This window comes from Hyaena hyaena, unplaced genomic scaffold (genome assembly GCF_003009895.1).
Source record: "Hyaena hyaena isolate Hyena2069 unplaced genomic scaffold, ASM300989v1 scaffold_13, whole genome shotgun sequence".
Taxonomy (NCBI): domain Eukaryota; kingdom Metazoa; phylum Chordata; class Mammalia; order Carnivora; family Hyaenidae; genus Hyaena; species Hyaena hyaena.
Window position 1 is genome coordinate 4528435 of NW_024080645.1, and position 24109 is coordinate 4552543.

A 24109-nucleotide genomic window follows, 5' to 3' on the forward strand; every position below is an offset into this window, starting at 1 on the left:
TATTTTCTCATGTCTGAGTTGTCTGTTCATGTAATTTATTCATCTTTTCCTTTAGGTCACTTACTTTGTCTTATAGAGTCATAAGCATTCCTTACATATGGGGATATTGATAGGTTTTTTCCTGCAGTTTATTGTTGTGTGTGTTTTGTTTTGTTTTGTGTGTTTTAGTTTTATTTAAGTGATCTCAGTGCCCAACCTGGGGCTCGAACTCATGACCCCAAGATCAAGAGTCAAATGCTATCCCTACTAGTAGGGGCCAGGTGCCCCATAGTTGTGTTTTTAGAGTCCTTTATATATTCTAAATACAAGTCCTTTGATGAATACGGGGTTTGCAAATATTTTCTTTCACTCTGTAGCTTTTTATTCTCTTAATAGAGTTTTTGATAGATCAAAAGTTTTTAATTTCGGTGAAGTCCAATTTCTCATTTCTTCCTTTTAGGATAATGCTTTTGGTGTGAAGTTTAAGAATTCTTTGACTAGCCCAAGATCCTGAAGATGTTCTTCTGTGCTCTTTCCCCAAAATTGCACACTTTCACAGTTCAGTCCATGATCCACTTTGAGTTGATTCTTGTATGACACTGAACTTGAAGTCTTACACACCCATGAATCCCACACTTCTCCTCTGCAGCACACCTGCCCATGGGAGCTACATGGTCTGGGTTTTCTTCCAACACTATCACTAAAAATGACGGGACTAATATGTGTATATAGTTCTAGAAAGAAAATGGCGCTACACGGGCTTTAATGAAAAGCATTTCTACCTTCTCCCCATCTTCATTTCCTGCTCTCGGAGGGAAGCACTTTCAGCTCTTTGTTGGGTATTTAGCTTCATTGTTCTAAACAATATGCTTGTGTTGCTACTTCTTGATTTTGTTGGTTTGGGATAATATCTGTGGTTTCCTGATACGACAGATGAGGACTTCGTTCCCTGTGCTCAGCCTCCCGTATACTTCCCCACCCCACGTCCCCCTCCTCCCACCAGGTTACTCAGTCACCACTTTCCTCATGGAACCGTCACTTTGACCCTGCAGAACTCTTACAGTACCTCCCCTCTGCCCCTTGCCGTTATGTTCAATGGAGTTGCCTCTGCTTCTAGAGGAAGACATGGGTGGGCCCGTGACCTTTCTGGTTTCTCTTGGGTAACGTCAGTCCTCCACGCGCGTGTTTGAATGCAGGCACACGCGGCCCTCAGAGCTGCCTCGTGTAATAGTCAGTGTGCGGTCTGCACTGGAAGGTGTCCTCCCTCCTCAAGCTCTGGCCTGTTGTAGTGTGAAGGCTGGTGTCGGGAAAGGGGTTGCGGTTGGCTCCAGCTCTCGTACACGGCTTTTTAAATGTCCCTCTTCCTCAGGGCGCCTGGGTGGCTCAGCTGGTTGAACATCCGACTCTTGATTTTGGCTCTTGATCACGTCTCCTGTGCCCTTATGCACATTTTGTCTATTCTTTTCTATTAATTTTCAGGGGAGGGGTATTGAATCCCTGAGTGTAGTTGTGGAGTTGTCTTTTCCTTCTGGCAGTTCTAGCAGAATTATGGGAAGACTGGTTATGTTCCCCCCTCCTCCCCAGTAGTTCTCTACCCTTTAAATCTGATTATTCGTATCATTTTTAATGACAGGAAAAAATTATTAGTGCTTTAAATAGTCTTCTCTCTTGTCTCTGATTTTTCCTTTTTAAAATCCTATTAGATGTTGAAACTTTTGGCTCTTCATCTTTGGCTCATCTTCTCCTTCTTGCTTTCTGTATCTGTGCTGTTTTCATTCTGGCCTCTGGGGAAATTTCACCTTTTATAGCTTTTTTCTTTGACTGTACCCATTCATTTATTTAGCCCATCTATTGAATTTCTTTTTCCAGTTGAATTAGCTTCCTGCTGATGCTGTAACAAATTACCACACACTGTGTGGCTTAAAGTAACACATATTTATTCTCTGTCTTACAGTTCAGGAGGCCAGAAGTCTTCAAAATCAAGGTGTTAGTGTTCCTTGTTCTGGGGGAGAATCCTTTATCTTGTCTCTTCCACCTTCTAGGGGCGGCCTTTGGCCTTGGCTTGTGGCCCCTTGTTCTATGTTCAAAGTCGGCAGTACATGGTCTTCAAAACCATCTACTTCTTCTTCCATTGAAAATCTCTCTCTCGCTGACCCTGACCCTCCTGCCTTCCTCTTATAAGGACCCTTATAAGCTGTTATGTTGTGATAAAATTGGACTCACTCACGTAATTCAGGGTTGTCTTTCCATCTCCAGATCTGTAATTTAATCACATCTGCAAATTCCCTTCCACGATGTGAGGAGGAAATCTACTGGTTCTGGGGGATTAGGATGTAGATATCTTACAGGTGGGGTGGGGATGGAATGGTTATTATTCTGCTTAACATCCCAATATTCAAATTTTTAAATTTTAAAATAGAATTTTACAAGTAATTAGATTCCTCATATCCCTTTGAGAATATTAATTAGGCGTTTAAAAGACTCCATGTGACATCTCTGATAATTCTGACCTCCTTGTGTGTTTCTTGAGGTCTGGCGTCTGCTTTGTGAAGCCGTCTCTCATCCAGCATTGGATGTTCTTGGCTCTCTGCACAGCCTTTTATTTGGGATTTCGTGTTGGCTTGCCCATAGTGCCGTGTCTGTTGCTGCGGCCTCCCTCCCCCGGCTGTGAGGGGACTAAGGGATGGTCTACTGAGCGAGGTACTGCTTTCCGGTTTCGAGGGTGTTTGCATCCCCACAGCAGCGCCCTTTCTGTTCAGGTCCCTGCACTCACTACTCCTTCCTGGAGGCAGATGCCTGGGCTCCCAGGTGCTTGGTACAAAGCCAGGAAGGGAGGACTTCCCCGGGCCTCTTTTCCCAGAAGGCCAGCCGGTCACCCAGCTTCCTGTTTGCACGGACTCTGGTCTTTGGGGCCACTTCTGGGGCGTCCCTCCTTGGGAACCATCGTAAGTTTAATTTCTGCCACTTTCCAGCTCTCAGATTACCCTCCTATTCTTCGTAATTTTTCATCTGCCGGTAGTGTTCGTTCTTGCTTCTCAACTTTACTTGGAAATTTAAAAAATACCTCCCTTATAATTGCTGGTGATTCGATATTGAAGGAAGGCTGCCATCTTGTACTGTGTTGTATCTGCACAGACCTCTCTCTCCGGGTTGTTCAGGCCGTGCGCCCCCTGGGTGCGTGTGTCTGCTGCTCCTTGCCTGGTGTGGCCTTAGGTGCCAAGCGGTATAGGCGTAGAGAACCTTGAATCGCACCAAAAGAAAAGTATTCGTTTCTCAACCCTTGAAATTGAGACCAGTTCTCACTCCTTGACACCAGTTTCTTTCTGTTTTGTCTTTTTAAAAAGGACCCCAAAGCGCAGCCAGTGCTCAACAAAATAGGGTCTTCTTACGCTCGCGCCAGTCCGGGGAGAATACTCCTAAGTTTTCTGGAGTGGGCGCTCCCGTGTCCACAGAGTCCCTCGGGCTGGGCTGATGGCCCCGCCAGCCTCACCGCGTGGCTTCCGCCCCACCCTCCCCGTCGCCACGCCAGCCACCAGGAAGGGGATAAAGGAACAGCGGTCCAGGCTAGACACGGGCTCTCAAGCCAGCGCGGCAGGGGTGACACACAGCCCCGGGGGGGAGACCTGGGTGTGATGGCCGCGTGCGGTGGCGGAGTCGGGCTATGGCCTCTGGCTGGGCAGCCATCCCGGCTCCCGTGGGGACACGCGGCAGACGCCCGTCCCTAAGGGAGCTCTGCGGGACAGGAGTGGCCAGGAACCCCTCGAGTGGCCATGGGAGAGGTTCCTCGATTAGACGCTGGTTCTGATCTCAGGCAGGATCAGGGGACCTCCCTTGGCCTGTGCCCTGGGGTCCCTAGATTTGCCTTCTCAGGAGTCCTTCATATCATCTACACCCGCACTTCACGTCGGAAGTGGGCTGTGGAACGCTGCCCCTTCGAGAGTTGTGTTCCTGTGCTGAGGGACCCTGGGGGCCCTTCAGGGCTCAGGAGATGCGGACGTGTTCAGGTTCGGCTTGCTCTTCCTTCCACGCTTGGTGCCTTCGGAAACATATTGGCCTCTGCTCCTGGGCCGGAACCACACTCACAGCCCTGTCTTAGGTGTAGCTCCTTGGGCTGCCTTCATTCCTTCTCTACTTATCTAGCCTTTTTTTAAATTTAAATTCAAGTTATTGGTTGAGCACTGCAGTATTGGTTTCAGAAGCAGAACCCAGTGACTCATCACTTCCGTACAACACCCAGTGCTCCTCCCAGCAAGCGCCCTCCTCATTGCCCATCTCCCGTCTAGCCCACCCCCCACCCACCTCCCCCCCAGCAACCCCCAGGTTATTCTCTGTATTTAAGAGTTTCTTATGGTTTGCCTCCCTCTCTGTTTTTATATTATTTTTCCTTCCCTTCCACTCTGTTCATCTGTTGTGTATCTTAAATTCCACATGGGAGTGAAATCATATGATATTTGTTAAATCAAATTTCTTTGATTTATTTTACTTAGGATAACATACGAGAGCTCCATCCACGTTGTTGCAAATGGCAAGATTGAATTCATTTTGACTGCAGAGTAATATTTACATTGTGTCCATATACCACATCTTCTTTATCCATTCATCTGTTGATGGACATTTGGGCTCTTTCTGTACTTTGGCTACTGTCGATAGCGCCGCTGTAAACATTGGGGTGCACGGGCCCCTTCCAAACAGCACACCTGTAGGCTTTGGATACATGCCTAGTAGTGCAGTTACTGGGTGTAGGGTATTTTCATTTTTAGTTTTTTGAGGAACCTCCATACCGTTTCCAGAGCGGCTGCACCAGTTTGCATTCTCACCAGCAACGCACAAGGGTTCTCCTTTCTTTGCATTTTAATCAGCGTCTGTTGTCGCCCGAATTACTCATTTTAGCCATTCTGACAGGTGTGAGGTGGCATCTCATTGTTCTTTTGACTTGTAGTTCCCTGTCGATGAGTGATATTGAGCATATTTTCATGTGGCTGTTAAATATCTGGGTGTCTTTGGAAAGGCGTCTATTTTATGTCTTTGCCCACTTTTTCACTGGATTATTTGTTGTTTGTGTGTTGAGTTTGATAAGTTCCTGATAGATTTTGGATACTAAACCTTTATCGGATATGTCATTGCAAATGTCTTCTCCCCTTCTGTTGGTTGCCCTTTAAGCCTTCCTTGACATAAAGGCTGCCTTGAGGCTGTCAGAATCAACAGGAGTGGGTGTGGGGAGGCAGTGCCTTTAATTTAACCTTTGCCGCAGAACTGGGTCCTTCATTTGGTTTAGAGAAGTCTCAGAATGATGTGGAATAACACCTTGGAGTGGAGAAGCCGTTAGCGTTTCTGGTGCGCTGGGACCCAGCCTCTCCTCTTCCTCTCTTCCCTTTCATCTTTGCTTGCAAACCGGGCAGTAACTGCCTTTCTTATCACATTTGCGGGAGGAACCGAGGAGCAGCGAATGGGCCCGGCCTTCTGTTCCGTCCATCTTTTGTCGTTAGAGTTGCTGCTCTGTGATATGCCTCTGGGGTTGTCACAGGCAGGGTTTCAGCAAACGCTTTGCCACGACCCGGCGAGGGTCACCGGCTCTCACGCCCGTTACACCTGCTTCTCCCCATTACTTCCTGCCCCCAGAGGCAGCGCCACGAGTTTTGTGGTAGCGAGAGCCCGCTTCCGGCACCATGTTATGTCGCTTAGGTAGTAGTCGTTGCTGTTGTGCGGACACCCGGGAAGCAGGTGTTCAGAAAAGGGAGAAACTAAAAATGGGAGCCCAGGCCACAGATTCCCCTTTAGGAAGTGAGCCCTGCGTGGCTCCCGGCCTGGCAAGAGCGGGAGTCTCATGACCTCCCCTGGTTGCAGAGGCTGGGGCGGGCGGAGGCCCGAGAGCCACGTCCTTACCTGTATTGATAGTCCTGGGGAGGAAAGAAGAATGGGTTTTGGTGGTTAGCTTGTGGCTTATACCACAGTCACCGACTCCACACTTGTTGTGGAAGAAAATATCTGCCCTGCCTCTCGCCGACCTCCCTGTAGGTCCCACGTGATTCATTTGTGCCACAGTGTGGTCCCACGTCCGTGCCCACCTGCTTGTGGGAAGGCTTGTTAAGGTAACCTGGAGGTGGCAGATGACTTCCGTTGGGCCGAGCGGTGCATACTGTAGGTTTCCTGGGCTGTATGGGCTCTGTGGTAGCCACGTGACGTCACAGTGGGATGCAGCCGTAGACAATATGGAAATGCCCAGGCAAGGCTGTGTTCCATTAAGAACATGCCATCGTCTGTCGACCCCTGGGAAATCAGTTCCGTGGTATCTATCAAAATTAATGAAAATGTTTATGCATTCTCAACGGCTTCGTGCCTGGACCTGTATCCTGAGGAAATGATTTAAGCAACAGCATTCTCCTCCATCTGTTACACTGCTGTCCAGAGAAATAAAAACGTGTAAGCAAAAATAACCTAATGGCCGGTGTTTATTTATACATATTTGTCAGTAGTAGGGTAATGGTACCTCTGAGGGTACCATGCGGCTCTTTAAACTTCTTAATGTGGACATTGTGTAGAAGCATAACGCGTATGGTGTGAGGATTAAGTGGAAAAGAAGGACACAAACTTGTAAGTATCCTGCAATTACGGTTTTGCAAATCAAAATCGGCATGCAGACCAGGTTAAATGGTAGTAGGGTCATGGGCAATAGTTTCCTTTTTTTTTAAAGATATTCTTTAAATTGTATTTTGATAAGAATATTTGAATAAGAAATGTATTTGATAATTGGAAAATTGATGGTCCTTGAAGAAAAGGTATACTCCCTTCTTTGAAGAAATTATGCACCACGTTTCATTCTCTTGACCCTGCCCCTCCACCTCCCTCAACCCCCATCCCCCGCCCCCTCACCCCCACCCCCCGCCTCCCTCACCCACACACCCCCCACCCCCTCACCCTCCCACCCCCCTCACCCGCCACTCCTCCCCCACCCCCCATCCCCCGCCCTCACCCTCCCACCCCCGCCTCCCTCACCCTCCCACCCCCCGCCTCTCTCANCCCTCCCGCCCCCCGCCCCCTCACCCCCCATCCCCTGCCTCCCTCACCCCCATCCCCTCGCCTCTCTCACCCTCCTACCCGTCCCGCCTCTGGGAAGCGGGGAGGTGAAGAGAGGATCTGCGAAACCATTAACGTGACTGCCTCTGGCTCGCGTGCCCCCCTCCCCTTGGACCAGGGCAGCCCTGTACCCTCGCTTGTGTTACGGTCCCCGCCCAGTGTCCTGAGACAGCCCCACACCTGTTGCTGTAGCTCAGTTTGTAATAACGCTCTGCTTTTACTCTCAAAAGTTCTCTTGAGTGAATAGATACTGTTTCCCTAGTGTTTATGGCTTTGCTTTTCTACCTCTGGTCCAGAAACGCGAAATTCTGAATATGCATATCATTGGAAGCCACCTCACAATTTCTGTTGGGAAAGAAGCTGGATATAAAAACAAACTAACCAAAAACTTTGAAAAGGAGTCCAACCCTAGGCTGCCCGTCACCTCCCCCCACCCCTGCACTGTATTGTGTCTGAGGGAAGCCCAGTCGGCAGACCCCAGGACCTAGGGGCCAGCTTCCAGGATGCTGTGCTCTCGTTTGCTAGGAGGGAAAGCAGCTCTCCTTTGATAGGGGGTGTCCTCGCCTACCAGTGTGGAAAGTGTTCTCCTCTGAACAGTGAAAGTGCATTTTAAGTACAGTATCACCTGAGGCCATAAGGGCATAGCATCGGGGTTGCCCAAATATGCCAGGTGTGTCATTATTTGATGCTTTATGTACAGAACCTTCATGACCGTAACAATATTGCAAGGAAGTGTTAACATAGAAAATGGGAGAGTAACAATAATATAACAAGTGTAAGTAACACAGCAGCTACACTCCTGAGTACTTACCGCAGATGAGGTAACGTACGAAATACTTCCCACACATTTCTTAGACTGTTGCTACGCACATTTTACAGATGAGTAAGTGGAGGCTCAGAGAGGTTAAGTGGGATTTTTCTCAAGGCCACAGAGCCACTAAGTAGCAGAGCTGGGCATGTTACCTTACAGATAGTTCACGTTATATCATTAAGAAGGAATCCTGGGGAATGTTTCAAACATCCAAGAGCATTGGGAATGATTTATTTCCAAGATTCCTGATCACAGACTCCACGGCCAGCAAGTGGCCGCACAGGGAGTCGGTTGTATGCATCTGACTTGGAAGAAGAAAACGTGGATGGGACAGTGAGTTCCCTGGCTTTCTCCTCTAGACCGTGCATGTCCACGTTCTTGTCCCCTCCTTCTTGGCCAGTAGCGAGGTCCCTGGGCAGATTAAGTTGTTAGAAGGGCAGTGGTCAGCCAGAGATCACAGATGTGCAAACGATGGCTCTGTGGAAGGCTCCGTGTCCAGTCGCGGGGTCGTGGCCGCTGCAGGCTCCGGGTGCCACTGTCTCCGTGGGCCGGTGCCTTTCGCAGGCTGCCTCTCTGAGATCTCCCCCAGCAGGAGCCTCCACCCCGGCCTCTGGCCTTGGGCTTCGATGATTTGTGGCTGGAATTTGAGAGTGTAAAGGGGTCTTGTGCTGTTTGTTTCTGGAGCACGGTTTCAAAAGAAAATGGCATTTTATAGCCTGTATTAATGGGAAATTACTTTCCATTAGGATCCTGAATGATTTGTACATAATGTTTATAAAGTGAAGGAAAAATGTCAAGCATTTCACTAACAATTTAAAGCGAAGCTCGCACGACTCTGCCAGGAATGAATTCCAAGAACATTTTCTCCATCGTTTCTTTCTGAGGGGGAAAAGAGGGAGATGAAAAGGATGCAGGTCAATTAGGCACAATCCGTCGTGGGACCGAGATGGAATCTTTGATAATATCATTTCTCGCTGCCTAAGAGAATGAATAAAATGAGCCAGGAGTGGAGAAGGGGGCAGGGGGTGGTGGTGGAAGTCACATCTTGAGATGATGAATTGCAGGCAAGCCCCGGCGTAGCCCTGGCGTGGAGACGGCAGAGCCTGTCCAAGCCCGTGAGTGCAGGGTCACGACACTTCATCAGCATGTGCTGCCCCTGGGTCCCCGAAGACACGGGGGGGCGGGGGGGGCAAGAAAAGTCCCCAGACTGAAACGTGTGCCTGGGTTGTTCCCAGAAAACCCTGGGTTTTGCAGAAAATAGTGTAGGAGTTTGTAACCTGTGCTCAAGTATCTTCCTGGCTCATTTTTATAGGGCCCCACATTGTCACTTACTGGGTTACAAAGTATAGGGGCGCCTGGGTGTCTCCGTCGGTTAAGCATATGACCTCAGCTCAGGTCATGATCTCACGGTTCAAGGGTTCAAGGCCCGTGTCAGGCTCTGTGCTGACAACTCGGAGCCTGGAGCTGCTTCGGATTCTGTGTCTCCCTTCCTCTCTGCCCCTCCTCTGCTGCGTTTTCTCTCTCTCTCTCAAAAACAAAACATAAAAAAAAAGACAAAGTATATTTTACATTTTTTATCAACCCATTTATGCATGGAGGGTACCCCCTACACTTAAGTTCTTAGAGAAAGTGCCACTTTATATAATCATGATTTAGGGTTAATGCACTCCAGCCTGAGATCGGCTTTGAGAACGTGGAAGGGCTGAGATCAGTGAATGAGTGTGGGTGTGAGTGCGTGCCGCGGGCGTCTCAGAGCAGGGCAGAATAAATCTCTCACACGGCTTATGTGAAGACATTCTGACTCCCTTCAGGTATAAAGGAGACTTTTGTAAAGTTCTTGACACTTCTCAGGGGGCTTGGAAATCCTGTCTCGAGTCTGAGTCGTACCCCTCGTTGGGGCAGAATCTCTGGGATTACATTAGAAAACAAACATTGATTCCGTAGTAAAGTGTGAAGCTTGAAACTTGAAGAAAATGAGCACTTTGCAAATAGAAATACGTGCTTTTTGTTTTTCCACCTAAATTTCCAAAGAGGAAATTAAAATGTCACTTAGCAGTGACAGTGGTGATTGCTTGGTGGGCAGGTTGTTTCTTACTTTTTCTTCTTTCCCTCCCGTGATTTTCTTGTGTGTCGCCCTCCGCCCACATCCATTTCTGTGTATTGTCGGCAGCGGGTCAGTCAGAACTATCAACAGGAGAGAAATGAACAAGGAGGTGTCGGACTCCTATATTGTGGCTCAGATTCATTAGCTGTGTGACTTTGGGGGAGTCTCTTAACATCTCTGGGCTGATTTGAACTTGTCCCTAAGTGAAATGACTGGATTTAACGCCTTCCAAGTTTCTTTCCCAGCTCTAAGGTCTGCGGCCGCAGTAATGATCTTTTCTGAGTACCTAGCATTCTTAAAAACATGATTGGACATTTATTTTATATGTTCTCTCTTTAAAAAATATTTCTTTAAAAAGATGAAATGTGAACCACAATTCTTATTGTTGACCAGCAGCCATTGATTCAAGAAAGGGGAAGAGCCCTTCTCTTATTATTCATCTGAAGGGAGCTTTAGAGGGAAAGGCTTTCTCCCTGCAGGGAATGGCTTCCTGAAAGTCTTCTAAAAAGTCTATAAAAAAAGAGGTTTCAAAAAGCTGTAAGATGTGACATCTAAGTTGTGGGAAGTTTAATACCACTTGGCTGAGAGGGCAGTATGATATGCATATTTAAAAAAATTTTTATATTCTGCAATGCTGCATTTGGTTTTTAAGCTAAGATTTAAAATGTTGTTATGTAAATATTAATATAGGTACTTATATATTTTTAAATATTTTTATATATTTTTAAAAGTTTATTATGAGAGAGACAGAACTGGTGAGCAAGTTGGGGTGGGGCAGAGAGAGAGGGACAGAGAGAGAGAATTCCAAGCAGGCCCCGTGCTGTGAGCAGAGTCCAAAGCGGGGCTCGATCCCACGAACCGTGAGATCACGACCTGGGCTGGAATCAAGAGTCAGATACTCGGCTGAGCTACCCATGTGCCCTGAGACTTATATTTAAAAAAAAAAAAAAATAGTGTAGACGTGGATTGTTTCCAGGGCTGAGACACAGGGCAGCAGTACAGCACACTTCCAGAGGACTGCACGTTGGAGTCCACGTGTCCGACGCCCCCAGGAATTGTCCAGTGGCTGTGGCGCCGGTGCAGAGTCTACTGCCAGATTCTGGGGACGCCAGACACAGGGACAGTGTAGGAGAACAGTGCTGGGCCCAGGACGAATGGCTGGCACCGGACCTCCAGGGCAGTGCGCAGGGGGGAGACGCCCGGGGTCAGTGGACGCCCGTGGTTAGTGGACGCCCGTGGTCAGTGGCCACCGCTCGTGGCCTAGGACTGTGGGCCCAGAATAGCCAGCCTTTTTTCCAAGAGAAGCCAGAAGTCGTATTTTTATGAGCAGTCCCCTGATTTTTAAGTATTGGCATCTAATCCACACTCTGCAAAGTGAGGAGCCGACCAAAGGAGACGCATCTGCAGGCTTCCGCCACCAGGGAGCCACCGCTGATTACGGCCACGGTTTGCCTTCTGCTTTCCCTTCACTTAGAGTGGTGAAGGGAACCCACAAGTACTAGGGCTGGTTGTCACGGAGGCCACCTCCCAGGCCCGGTTGTCACGGAGGTCACCTCCCAGGCCCGGTTGTCACAGAGGTCACCTCCCAGGCCCGGTTGTCACAGAGGGTCACCTCCCAGGCCCGGTTGTCACAGAGGTCACCTCCCAGGCCCGGTTGTCATGGAGGTCACCCCCCAGGCCCGGTTGTCACAGAGGGTCACCTCCCAGGAAGCTGCCATATGTAAAGGGGGCTCAGCTTTTGACATTCCATCTCGGGACGAGCAGGGGTGTGCGAGGCGGCGGGCACGCCCCTTACTGTCACGCCGGTGTGTGCCGTCTGTCACCTGTGGAGGATTGGTGTTAGGGGTAGAGGATGTCACACATGCTTGATTTTACAGACGAGAGTAGAGCTCTGGAGCCTGAGCTCCAGGGACAAGCAGTGTCAGCGCGTCACGTCTCCTGTGGATAAACACGGAGTTCTTACAGTTCAGAGACTTGCGGTAGATTTTTCTTAGTAATTTGTGACTTACACGTCGTAGCTTGGGCGGCTGTCACAGAGCCCCACAGACCAACACACACTTCCCACGGCTCTGGAGGCTTGAGGTCCAAGGTCGAGGCGCCGGCGGATTCCGTGGCTGGTGAAGGTCTGCTTCCTGGCGTGCAGGTGGCTGTCTTCTCGTTGTGTCCCAACACGGCGGCACTGTCCCCATTCCCGGGGGTCCACCGTCACGACCTAGTCACCTCCCCAAAGCCCCACCTCCACCTACCGCCACACGGCGGACTAGGCTTCAACATATGAGCGGGCCGGACACTCAGTCCATAGCGTTAACCACGGATTAAAGCTTACAATTTGCAGGTAAGAAAATCAGGGCCCGGAGGTGACCTAACCCAGAGCTAGAAACAAGGGATCTGAAGTTCTTGTCTGGTTTATTACCAGTGGACAAAAACAGGATTTTATTTTATCTTACTTATATTTTTAATGTTTATTTTACTTTTTGAGGGAGAGAGAGAGACAGCATGTGAGCGGGGGTGAGGGCAGAAAGAGGGAGACACCGCATCCGAAGCAGCTCCAGGCTCTGAGCTGTCAGCACAGACCCCAATGTAGGGCTCGAACCCACAAGCCTTAAGATCATGACCTGAGCTGAAGTCAGACGCTCAACCGACTGAGCCTGATTTTAGATTAGAAAAAAAAAAAAAAAAAAGGAAGAAAGAAATTACATCTTGAACCAAATATGCTCTTTCTAACTGAAAAGAGATGGTGTCTTCTAGGTTGAGCGTGGTGCCTGGCCCGGGGTGCACACCCAGGGAGTGCTCGAGAATGAGTCTGAACTGGAAATAAGCTTGAAAGTTTGAGATCGGTTGTGCGCCCCCAGCGTGTTAAAAGGTGAACCTCCCAGCTGTCCGACGGAGGGGGCACAGGCAGATCTCAGAGTGGTCCTGGTGCGCAGCCAAAGCCCCCCCCCCCCAAGAGGGGGCGCGGGTCCCATTCCCTGTTGGGTTAATTCCACCCATTAACAGGAAAGTCCCTCTCTGCCCCGTAGCAGCCCCAGGTGTGGCGCTGGTGATAAGGAAACACCCCTGAACTTGCGGACTTCAGACCAGGAAGGGGGCAGGACGTGAGCCCACCCGGCCGAGATGGGTGTCCCCACGTGGCCCTCACTGTTAGCGGTCACGGAGGTGCCCAGATCCTGGCTCTCACCCCGGGCCTCTGGGTCTCAGTGTCATCCTCAGAAGATGGGGAATCCCCACCCTGGCCGCACAGGGTCGTGCCAAGCGCGTGTGCATCGGAGGTGCTGGGCACGCGTGGGGCTGCCGGGTGAGAGCCCACAACATGTGGCTGCTGGCGTCCCCTAACGGTTACCTGATTGCCTAGCCTGCAGCGCACTGGAAGCAGCAGATTAGAGCGGCCAAGGGACAGCCTCGGGAAGGCCCCCTGGCGCCAGGACAGGGACGGGTGGCATCCCGACTCCATGGGAGGCGAGAGAAAGACTAAAAAAAAAAGCAGGAACAGAAACCACAACAGGCACAGGAGTCTGGGGCATTTACTAAAAGACCACACTCCTCAGGTCGGCAGCTCCCAGCAGATCGGTCGTTCCCGAGAGGCCCCCGTGCTCACCACCGCTGCATGCTTGTCCCCTTTCCTCTCCAGAATACAGGAGTTGGGGGGGTCATAGCTTGCCTTTCAGTTGGGATGCTCCCCCCCGGGGGGGTTCCGGGTGACGAGACCCCCAGAGGAGAGAGAGCAGTGGGCTCCTCTGAGCGTCTGAGAACAACCCAAGTTTAAATGCAGCAAAAGATGGCGATGTTTTCGTGCTGCAGAGAGAAGGATGCCCCTGCCCCACTGGCCGCGCGCTCCCCCTCCCCCTCGCCCTCCATGGCACTGAGCTGCGGGGGCAGAGACTCAGCCCCTGAGGACAGGCCCCACATCCTGGCACGTGAGCGGGCCAGCCTGCAGGAACGCCAGTGGCGTCTGATGCCACGTCCCCTAGGTGGCTGATCTACCACCTGGAGTGGACTCCTGCGTTTCTTCTGGGGTTTTTTTGTTTATTTGTTTTGCTTTTTCCTTGAGGCCTGAGCTGCTCACTTAGAAGCAGGGCTCAGGCAGAGGCCAGCAGGACAGAGAATAAGTACCCAGACGACGTCCTTGGAGCCTGACGGGTGAGGTGGGACCTGAGTGGACTGTCGAGGACCAGGGAGGGGTTTAGGGGAGAGTGCTCCCAGAGCACGCCAGGCCGAGGACGCCCGGGGCCCCCCAGCCCCAACGGACGGACCCCGCCCCCCACCCTGGCTTGGGGTTGCCTCAGAAATTAGGTGGGGATTGGCCCACCAGCTCATGGTTTTCGGATGAGAGCAGACTCTGGCCCCAGACGGAGGCCCATCTGGACCGTGGCTTCGCTGTGTTGAACGTCTGTGTGTCTCAGTTCTCCGTCCGTCCCACTGGGGGGTGATGGTGCACAGTACATCCGCTGATCCCAGTGAGGCACTCAGACTGTTGCCCCAGCACGTGGGAACACCAGAGACTGAGGGTTAGCACGTCGTCCCTGCTGCTGATGGGGGCTGAGGACCAGGGGCCACCACTGCGTAAGGTGTGCCGTCACCCCCTGTGAGTGAGTGGCCCACTGCGGCGGGGACTTGGGGCAGCAAAGGGCTGGCTGGGGGAAGGGCACTCCCTAGACTCTTACTGTTGCTAAAGTAATAAGGTGGGGGGGGGCCAATATTGTTCGGAACTGGGCCATATTATTGCCTAGAGGGAAGGAAACGTATTTTAGGGAGAACGTGAGTCCCCCGCCTCTTGTGCGTTGTGGAGACAGCACTCACTGACCAGCCACCCCGGAACCCTTGAGTGATGGCCTCCTTTGTTTCTTTTTCTCCTAATGGTGTGGATCAGAACAGGAATAATAAATATTTAACAGGGACACTCCCTTTTCTCTGTTAAAATAATCTTTGTTTCAGCGCTTTCCCAAGGAAGACTGTTTTCCCCACCTCTGCTCTCATGTTACGTTAAGCCAGGCCTCGGGAGTAAGAGAAAATAAACACAGGCCACCGGGCCAGGGAGGGCGGAGGCGGCCCCCTCGCTGGGCGGCGGGGGGCTGGGGTCAGCGGCCTGCTGTGCGGCGCGGGCGTGCACGTCAGCCGGCGGGGCACGCGTGGCCCTCACCGCGGTGGCTCCAGGGCCACGTTGAATGCAGGACAGGCAGTGGGTTGCGTTCAAGGAGCATCAGCTGCAAGAGCCCAGGGACAAAGGGCACAAGTTGTCCCCAAGGAGGGGACACTGGGGAGGACACAGCAGAGGTGCTGGCTTCTGATCGTGGGGACGTGGGCATCCGGGCACCTTGCAGGTGTCTGCGACTGGTCCAGTTTGGAAGACCCTGCTGAGGAAACGTGCCCTGTTCTGCCCGGATTTTTGGGCTCCATCCGGGGAGACGGTCTCCTCTTCTGTGGAGACGGAAAATGCATACGTGATCACTTAGGTGGACAGAAGCTCGATTTCTCTTTAAGTGAACTGAACTTGCTTATGAGCCTCCATTTAGACCAGCGGCGGAAACAAGTTAATCTTTTTTCCATTTCTACTGTTGGCCAAAAAAAGAAAAAAAAATTAATCTTTTTTCCATCTCCTCTAATGGTGGAAAAAAGCATAATCTTGCCATTTCAAGGTAACTCGGTCTCTTTCAATAGAAAGTAGACTATCCATTTATTACTTGGTCAATTTAGGGCTTCAGCTCAGTCAGCTCGGCTGAGATTCCCTGTCAGGGCTCTTGGTTTTCTCACGGTCCTCTTCTCCCCATGTCTGTGCCCCAAGGTGTTGCCCGGATGCCAGGGGAAGGTCACTGGGCGCCGTGGTGGCCGGTGGCAGGCTTGTCTGGGCCTGACCTGCTCGCACCGCTGAATGACATCACTCCAGGCCCAGGCCTGGCTCTAGGGTCCAGGCCTCCAGCTCTGCCTTATGGGGTCTCTCTACCCTGTGTGCCCATCCCCCAGGCCACCTTGGTCAAGCTGGCATCCCCCCAAGCACCTCCTCACTTCCTGGGGGGACTTGAGATTTGCTCACGGGTCTTAGGGGCCAGGGGTGGCTTAATTACCCCACTCCACCATTACCACTGTGTGCCCCCCCAGCGCATGTTGCGCTAGACTGGTGGGGGAGCTGCCTTCTCCCAGAATTCCAGTGGGAAGTGGGACCCAAGACCACCCCCCTGGATGGAATCCGGGGGAGCATTTCAACCTCCTTGCCCAGCCTCTCCTCTCTCCAGCCTCTAGAAAGAGCTTGTACATCTCTGGGCAGCAGGAAACAGCCCTGCCCTCTCCATGGCTTGTAATAAGACCTCCATGCTCTGAGCTTTTCACATCCTCGTTCCTCGGACCCCAGAAGTCAGCCTCTCTGGCTGTCAGTGTGTCTCTCTCTGCCTCTTAAATCTCAGAAAGGCCTACCTGGCGCTGGCATGAAAGCCTAGAGGCCTTGGCCTTCCCGCCGTTTCAGAGCTAAAATGGCATTATTTTGGAACTTGGGTATTATTGCGTTGACCACGTCATTCATGGGCAGGCTCTACCTTTTCCGGAAAGTTAGGGAGGCCACAGCCACTTGGATTAAGGGCCCAGACAGCAGATATGACCCAGCATGACAGATGCACAGGATGATTCTCCAGAATTTCATCTGCTGCTTGTGTAATTCAGGACAGCCAGCCCCACTCTGGTCGGTGTGGATTCACCTGGTGCCTACACTGCCGGCAGTGTGTTCGGTGCTGGGGGTGGTGTGGGGCTGGCCAGAGAGCCAGGCGCTCAGGTCTCACCTGAGTCAGGGCACTGGTGCCCAGGGGTCTCTCCACTCAGTGGTCTCAGGGGAGATGCCCCGTTCGGGGTTCATTTGCTGATGGAGGATGACAGGAGTATTTCCAGCTCTTAGAACATCAGAGTGGGCCACGTGGCAATGGTCCCTTGCCCAGAATAAACAAAGTGAGAAGTGAGTAATGTGTTGCTCCCCTGATTTGTTCAGTGTGTGTGCCGGGCGTGCACATGCATGCACATGCGGCTGGTGGCCGGCATAAGTGCACGCCTGAAGTTTAGCATTTATTTTAGTCATTGTAGGCAGCTTGCAGAGTAAATAGGAGGAAAAATCTATATATACTTAGACCCGTAGTCAGGGTGGCAATTAGTAGAATGTCTTGGCAACCCTTAGTGGCATCATAGATCATGCAGGAGGTGACATCATTGGGGGTAGATCACAGGCTGGGGTCTGGAGCCCTGGTGTCTGGCCCGGGCTTTGCCATTCGCCCTGGGACCAGGCTGCTGTGGCCTCTTAGAGGCATCACCGTCTCTGCTTCAAAAAGAGAAGGGCTCACGGAAGACCACCAAATCCCTTTGTAGCACTAATGTTTCATGTCCAAGGACATGCTTTCCAGACCCACCGTGTAGTTTGGCAGCTGCCTCCGGCTCCCCCTTTACTGCACTGGTAGTGCAGGGAATGCTAAAAGGATAGTAAACACTTTTATAGGCCACATTAAAACAGGTATTCATTAATAAAGTTGACTTCGACTCAAAGGCCCAAGTTGCCATAGATTTTTGGGGCCCCAGCTCACCCAGAGAGGCTTTGGATTTCCAAAGGAGAATGAAAAGTTCTGCAGGCTAAACACTCCCATTTCCCAATGCTTTGAAGTAACTGCGTGCTATTCAGTTCAAATTCAAGATAATGAGCTGGGCCTCCATATTTAAATCCTTCCACTGCCATCGTTATGACAAAAGGAAGACACAAAAGTTGGGGTGGGATGGAGTTCTGTCGTGGAAGGAGCCATCCAAAAGCTGGAAACATCAAGTACATTCTAGAGACTGTAGTGCAGGTGGATCTGTATTCTAAGAGGCTGATCTACCTGTAAGTCAGCACATGGAAGGAAGCTTCCTATCTGGAGAGGGAGAAGAGACTCCCCTTCCCTACCATGACCACTTTCCGTTCCCCGCCAGCTGAAACTCCGTGACACTCCGAAGCTCTGGATGAAGAAAGCAGAGGGAAGGGAGGGCCATGCGGCCAGTGATTTGCAACCTCCCTTGGACGTTGGAAACCATGAGAAATTTTAAAAAGCCCTGATGTCCAGGTCCCCCGTCAGAGCTTCTGATTTAATTGGCCTGGGGTTCAGATGGGCTGTGGGCTTCATGATGTGCCGCCATATTGAGAGCCACTGTAACAGGAAGGCTGTGGGGTCTTGAAGGAGGGCCTCCCCATCAGTCAGAGAAATGGGCAGCACGCAGTGAATTTGCTGCCTGGGACAGAGGGGCTTCTCATTTGGTCAAACACAGAAATACCCAAATTTATATTCTCTTCACATGGACATAAAAGATTTGATGAGGAAGGAACACAGTCTCTAGCAGAACTTGCCTCAACTCTCGGTTGAAGTTAGAGAAAGAAGACTGTTTCTTAATAATAGAAAAAGGAAATCAAGAGAAAAAGCGTAAAAGAGGATGGCACAAATGAGATGAGATAGGCAGATATTTCAGTGATGTGCAGGATTAAGCTCTTTTGAAACGGACAGACTGTGAACCTGGCTTGGTCTTGTTCTGGGACACTGCCTCCCTCCCCCGCAGACCTCACTCTGCTCCCGGGACAAAATGCAGCCATAAGGGTTGGCTGTCGATGGTGTGGAGTTCTCCCTGGTCTCCTCCTGGGCGGCCTGCTCTGTCTTCTGGAGGTGGCCTCTGTCCCTGGGGTGGTTACCATGTACGTGGGCTGCGTGGTTTTCCTGACTGGGGGGAGCTTAGCTTCCTTCCAGCTCCTTCTTCACAGGGATAGTCACATCTGCTCTGCGTTCACCAGCAGTCCATGTGCTTGACCCTCTGGCCTCAGCTCCTCCACAGGGAATTGTGAGAACTGCTGAGGCCATGTGTCCCCGTTAGAGGCTGCAGCGACCTGGAATGGGGCCACGGCACCTCCTTCCCAGACACTCTAAGGTTACTGCCATAAACCATTCATGAAAGCCTGCTACGTTCATAGATCCATTTGCCTAGCTAACTGGGGGCAAACTGTTTTAAATCTTCAAGGTTGAATATTTTAGAAAATAGAAAAAAAGGCTGTTTGATAAAACTGACATGCTCTGATACCAAAACCTGACCAGAATATAAAATGGGAGTAATTTCGCTTTCAAATAGAGATGCAAAAATCTCCAATAGTAACAAACTCAGTCTAGCTATGGGATGAAAGTTTAAAACAGGAGTAAGTGGTTTTCAGGGCATGTAGATCATCAATAATTTAAAAATATTCTAAAACTAATCTTAATACTTAAAAAAAATGATCAAGTTAAAATCAAAATGAAATTTTTAAAAAGTAATCTCTATGCCCAGCATGGGGCCTGAACTCAGGACCCTGAGATCAAGAGTCGCGTGCTGTACCGACCGAGCCAGCCAGGTGCCCCCAAAATGAGATTTTTACTGGAGGGAAGGGGAATCTCAATACATTGATACTAAAGTTTGCTGGTTGAATAATTTCATTAGAATAGGAAGTTTTGACAGATTAGAAAGTGATGAGATTACTAGCAGGTGCCTAATGGAACAATGGTGAAAAAATAGAAAATCCTGAAATACATCCAAGTGCACATGATAATTAAATATATGGTAAAGATGAAAGTAATATTTGAAGTCAGTGGAGGAAGAACTGATCATTTAATGAGTTGTGTTGAGATAGCCCTTGAGCATCGTTGAAAGCAAATAACACCTCTATTTGCCAAAATTCAATGGAATTAAGAGTAAAAATTTTCACATGAAAAAATTAAATCATTCCTGGGATTAGTTTAGTTGAATATGTACATACGAACGTGGAGGAGGAACTAGGGATGCACAGGTTGGTGAACTTGACCTGTATGTATGCCGAAAGCAAACAGGCCCCCTTCCCTGCCCCGTCCCCAGGACAGTCTAGAACAAATTGAAGAAAGCATGATATACACTGGGAATAATGCTCATATCAAAGTGACAAAGGGTTAATACTTATAGTATAAAAGGGGGCTCCTAAAACCTTTAAGGCCAAAAAACAATAGACAAACTGACAGTAAAGGTCTTGGAAATCTTGGAAGAATTTATGTTCCATGAATAGCAACTTCCCTTCTGAAGTTTACCCTCAGAAATAATTAATTGTACATGTTTGTAAGTAAACATCTATTAGGATATCTTTCAAAAAGGAGTTATTTAGGAAAGTCAGGAAAGAGCAAAAGAAAAAGAAGGAGAGAGCGAAAGAGGAAGGAAGGACCTTACCTATCCAGCAATAGGAGGCTGGTTAAAGAAATGTTGTTGGGGCGCCTGGGTGGCTCAGTCAGTTGAGTGTCTGACTTCAGCTCAGGTCATTTCACTGTTCGTGAATTCAAGCCCCATGTCGGGCTCTGTGTTGACAGCTCAGAGCCTGGAGCTCACTTTGGATTCTGTATCTCCCTCTCCCTCTCTCTGCTCTTCCTCAGCTCGCACTCTGTCTCTCAAAAATAAATATTAAACAAAATTAGAAAAATAAGAGAGATCCTGTCATACAAATATAATTGACAACTCTCAGCAATTAAAAGTAATCTGGAGAAAGATTCACATTAACATGTATAGGAATGTTCTTTCATGAATATATTTATGCAAATACATACACAAATATATTCATAAAGACATCTGGAAGCGTCTCCACCAAAACGTTAATTTACCATTGGTTATCTCTGGGTTAGTGGGTTACAGCTGACTTTTCTCGATCTTGCAGCCTTTTCTCCCCTCCCCCCTCCCCCCCCTTCCTCTTCCTCCTTCCTTTCTTACCGTTGCCATGGTTTAGTTCAGATATTAAAAAATAACTACTTGAAACCGTTATTCCAAGAACTTCCTCTAATAAGCCCAGCATGTCAGGCTAGTCTGTGAATAGTCTGCCTGTTCTCTCTGGCATCACATCCTGCCTCATTCAACCTCTGGTCACCAGCTCTGGGAAGATGTCCTGCTTCCTCTTTCTCTGAGCTTCCGAGCTATAAGTGACCCACCACCTCGTCTTTGTCCTTCAGATGTTGCACATGTATTGTGTGGTCTCCACAAAGAAACCATAAGCTCCCTGAAGGCAGGGGTTGGGCTTTGTAGTTCTGTGTCTCTTCTCCCTTCGGCTCCGAGGCAGAACCAAGGAGCTGCTTCAGGCAGGTGGGCTGGGCCTGACTCCTCTGGATGGGAGTACCCAGGGTAGAAGCCGTGGGCCCAGGGGGTCGGCTAGGGCATCACCTGGCGAGGGGCAGCCGGATTAGACCCTGAGAGCACAGCATCAGTGGGCCGGGCTGAGTCAGCCTTGTGGGGAAGAAGGCAAATAACCCACCGTTCATGATTCCTCCAGCTTTCCACCTTCCTGCTTCTCCAAAGATCACGTGTCCTGTTAACCTCTACTTTTTGTCTCCATGTGACACGGACAGGTTCTCACGTTCCCATGGACCAGCCCTGCTGTCGTGGTCTCTATGATTTTGAGCCAGAGAACCAAGGAGAACTAGGATTTAAAGAAGGAGACATCATTACATTAACCAATCAAATAGATGAAAACTGGTACGAGGGAATGCTCCATGGGGAATCTGGCTTCTTCCCCATTAATTATGTTGAAGTGATTGTGCCTTTACCTCAGTAAATGTGTAACTCAGACTTTGGACCTACTTTCATAACTGAAATGAATTCACACCAGTGTTCCCTCCATGTGGTGTTCTGTGACATCCTTGCTCTTTGACCCACTTAATGACTTTTGTATGTATGTTCTCTTTATAATGTATTTTGTATCAGTTTAATTTGTATAAATGATTTTCTTGTCTTAGCTACACGAAAATATACTTTCCTTTCTCGCTTATTGTCCTAAAAGTCTTTGGTTCAATAAATGTACGTGCTTCTCGTTGCTAAGAATAAACCGCACCCAGTGCAGTTATGTTAATGAATTGCCTCTATTCCTCAGCTCCAACGGAATGCAAAATTTGAAACTTAAGAAATGCTAAATATTTTGTTTCCTGACGTTACTGATGTCATCTGGTCTTTCCTTTCCTTCTGTTTCAGCTGACCTGTGAATAGCCCAATAAACATGACACGCCATGTTGGCAAAAGGCCGTGGTTATTCTTAATGTTGAATTGACTTCCCAGCATGGTGGTCTGGCTGTAAACTCCCCCTGTGTCCCACGGCTGACGGGGGAAGGGGGGGCACAGTGTGGATGCGTGCATGCTTCTTCCAGACTAAGTCCATAGGTCTGAGAGGGGGCTTTCACTGTCCCCTTGATGCAAACACAGCATACGCTCCTTCCAAGTCAGGGAGAGCGGACTTTTCTGTGCACTGTCAAGTTTATTTATAAAAGAGCTTAACACAAGTTTCTGCTGCTGCCAAATACTGGGTAGGTTTTCTGAGCAGGTCCTGTTGGGATGCTCTGGAAGAAGCAGGAGTTGGGGCGAGCGCCAGTCACAAGATCGCGTAGTGCCAGAGAACCAGCCCCTGGCCTCGCCCCGGGTATGCACTCGCCCCGTGCTTTGATCCAGGGGGGCCCACAGCTGTCCTGTTGGGAGGGGGCGGGAATCCTTTCTCCTGCAGAGAAGGAGATGCGTTGGATGGCTTGCCCAGGATCAAATGACCAGTGGTGTGAGAGGCAGAGTTTGAACTCAGATTATTCACTGCACCCCACTACCCGCAGAAGTGCTCACCCAAGCCTCTTGGACGGACATTGCATCTCAGTGACATTAGTAACAAATGCCCAGAGGCCAGGTTGGTCTAAGGTGACCAAAACCAGATTTCCCAGTCTTCTGAGTCCTTGTTCCATCAGAAAATTCCCAACCTTCTACTAGATAGTTTTCCTCCTTTCTTTTCCTGTCAGTCCCCCTTGACCCCCCACCTTCTCTAAAACAGTTGTAAATATAGTGTCTGTAAGAAAATAATAGTAATGGCTAACATTTATTGAGTGCTTACTACGTGCCAGGTGCTGCTCTAAGCCTTTAAATGAATAAACTCACTTAATCCTCCTAACAATCCATTTTGCAGATAAAAGAACTGAGAGGCAGCAAGGCTAAGTAATCTGTCCATAGTCACCCAGTCATGAAATGCCAGAGCTGGTCTCCTAATCTAGGCTGTCTCCTTCCCTCCCCTGCACTCCTCACCCCTGCCCCACACCACCTCTCACACCCTGCATTTGCCCACACAAACTCGCAAAGGAGCTTTTCATCCAACTTTTCTTCTCCAGCCGCCGTATTTGAAATGTATCACAGAGAAGGAGAAGTCCAGAGCCATACTCAGTGCCTGTAATATGCTTTGGTATCTTGTTTGGGAGCTAGTGATTGCAGTCACCTGAGAGTTACAGACTGTGGGGAGTTTGTGAGGTTTCAGTAAATGGCTCCCCTCTTTCCCTTCTGAGGTCTAAACAACCTGGGGCATTAGTCACGGGTGAAAAGAGATGAGAGCCAATATGAAACTTGTGTGAAAGGCCGTGTCAGAATCTGTAGCTTAGGATGAGAGCAAAGCGCCTAATAACTGAGCCTCAAAGGCATCAGACACCCCTAGTCTGGAAAGAGGTGGACTGTCCTCCCCTCATACGGGGACAGAGCCTTTAACACTGAGCGTTACTGCCGAGCTGCCAGGATTCAAGAATGCACATTCCCGGGGTTCCTGGGGGACTCGGTTCCAGCATCCGACTTCAGCTGGGTCATGGTCTCATGGTTCATGGGTTCAAGTTCCCCCATCGGGCCCTGTGCTGACAGCTCGGAACCTGGAGCCTGCTTCTGATCCTGTGTCTCCCTCTCTCTCTATCCCTCCCCTGTTCATGCTCTGTCTCTGACTCTGTCTCTCTTTCTCAAAAATAAATAAACATAAAAAAAAAAAAAAGCACACTCCCTGCCTTCAGGCCAGTTTCCAGGGAAACGGGGCTATGATACCTGTGCCCTGTCGCTAACCCGAACTCAGCCACCTCCTCAACCAGCTACGGCTATGGCTATGCAGAGAAAATCTCTCCTCATAGAAACTGGGAGAATGGGGAAAAGGTATTGCTCTCTAACTGTGGGGACAGGAGACGAGGAGCATACCTCAGAGAAGACTCAAGTTAACCGGAGGCCCAGACACACCTATGTGAAAGGGAAAAGGGAGAATATGTAGAAGAAATATCCTTCGTAATGTCTTTAAAAATGAGTTTATATGTATGCAATAAGGCAAGGAAAAGAAAAAGAAGGTGGTCTAAATATTG

At 49.6% G+C, this 24109-nt stretch overlaps 1 protein-coding gene across 2 annotated transcripts in view; it reads left to right on the forward strand.

Moving 5' to 3' along the window:
• SH3GL3 (SH3 domain containing GRB2 like 3, endophilin A3) overlaps positions 1-21997 on the forward strand; it is a 127104-nt gene extending 105107 nt beyond the window's left edge. For both annotated transcript variants that reach the window (XM_039216448.1, XM_039216455.1), the window contains one exon: positions 21332-21997. In XM_039216448.1, the coding sequence (XP_039072379.1) occupies positions 21332-21537 (206 nt within the window). In that variant the 3' untranslated portion in view covers positions 21538-21997. The remainder of the gene's footprint in view (positions 1-21331) is intronic.
• Positions 21998-24109: the final 2112 nt, after the last annotated feature.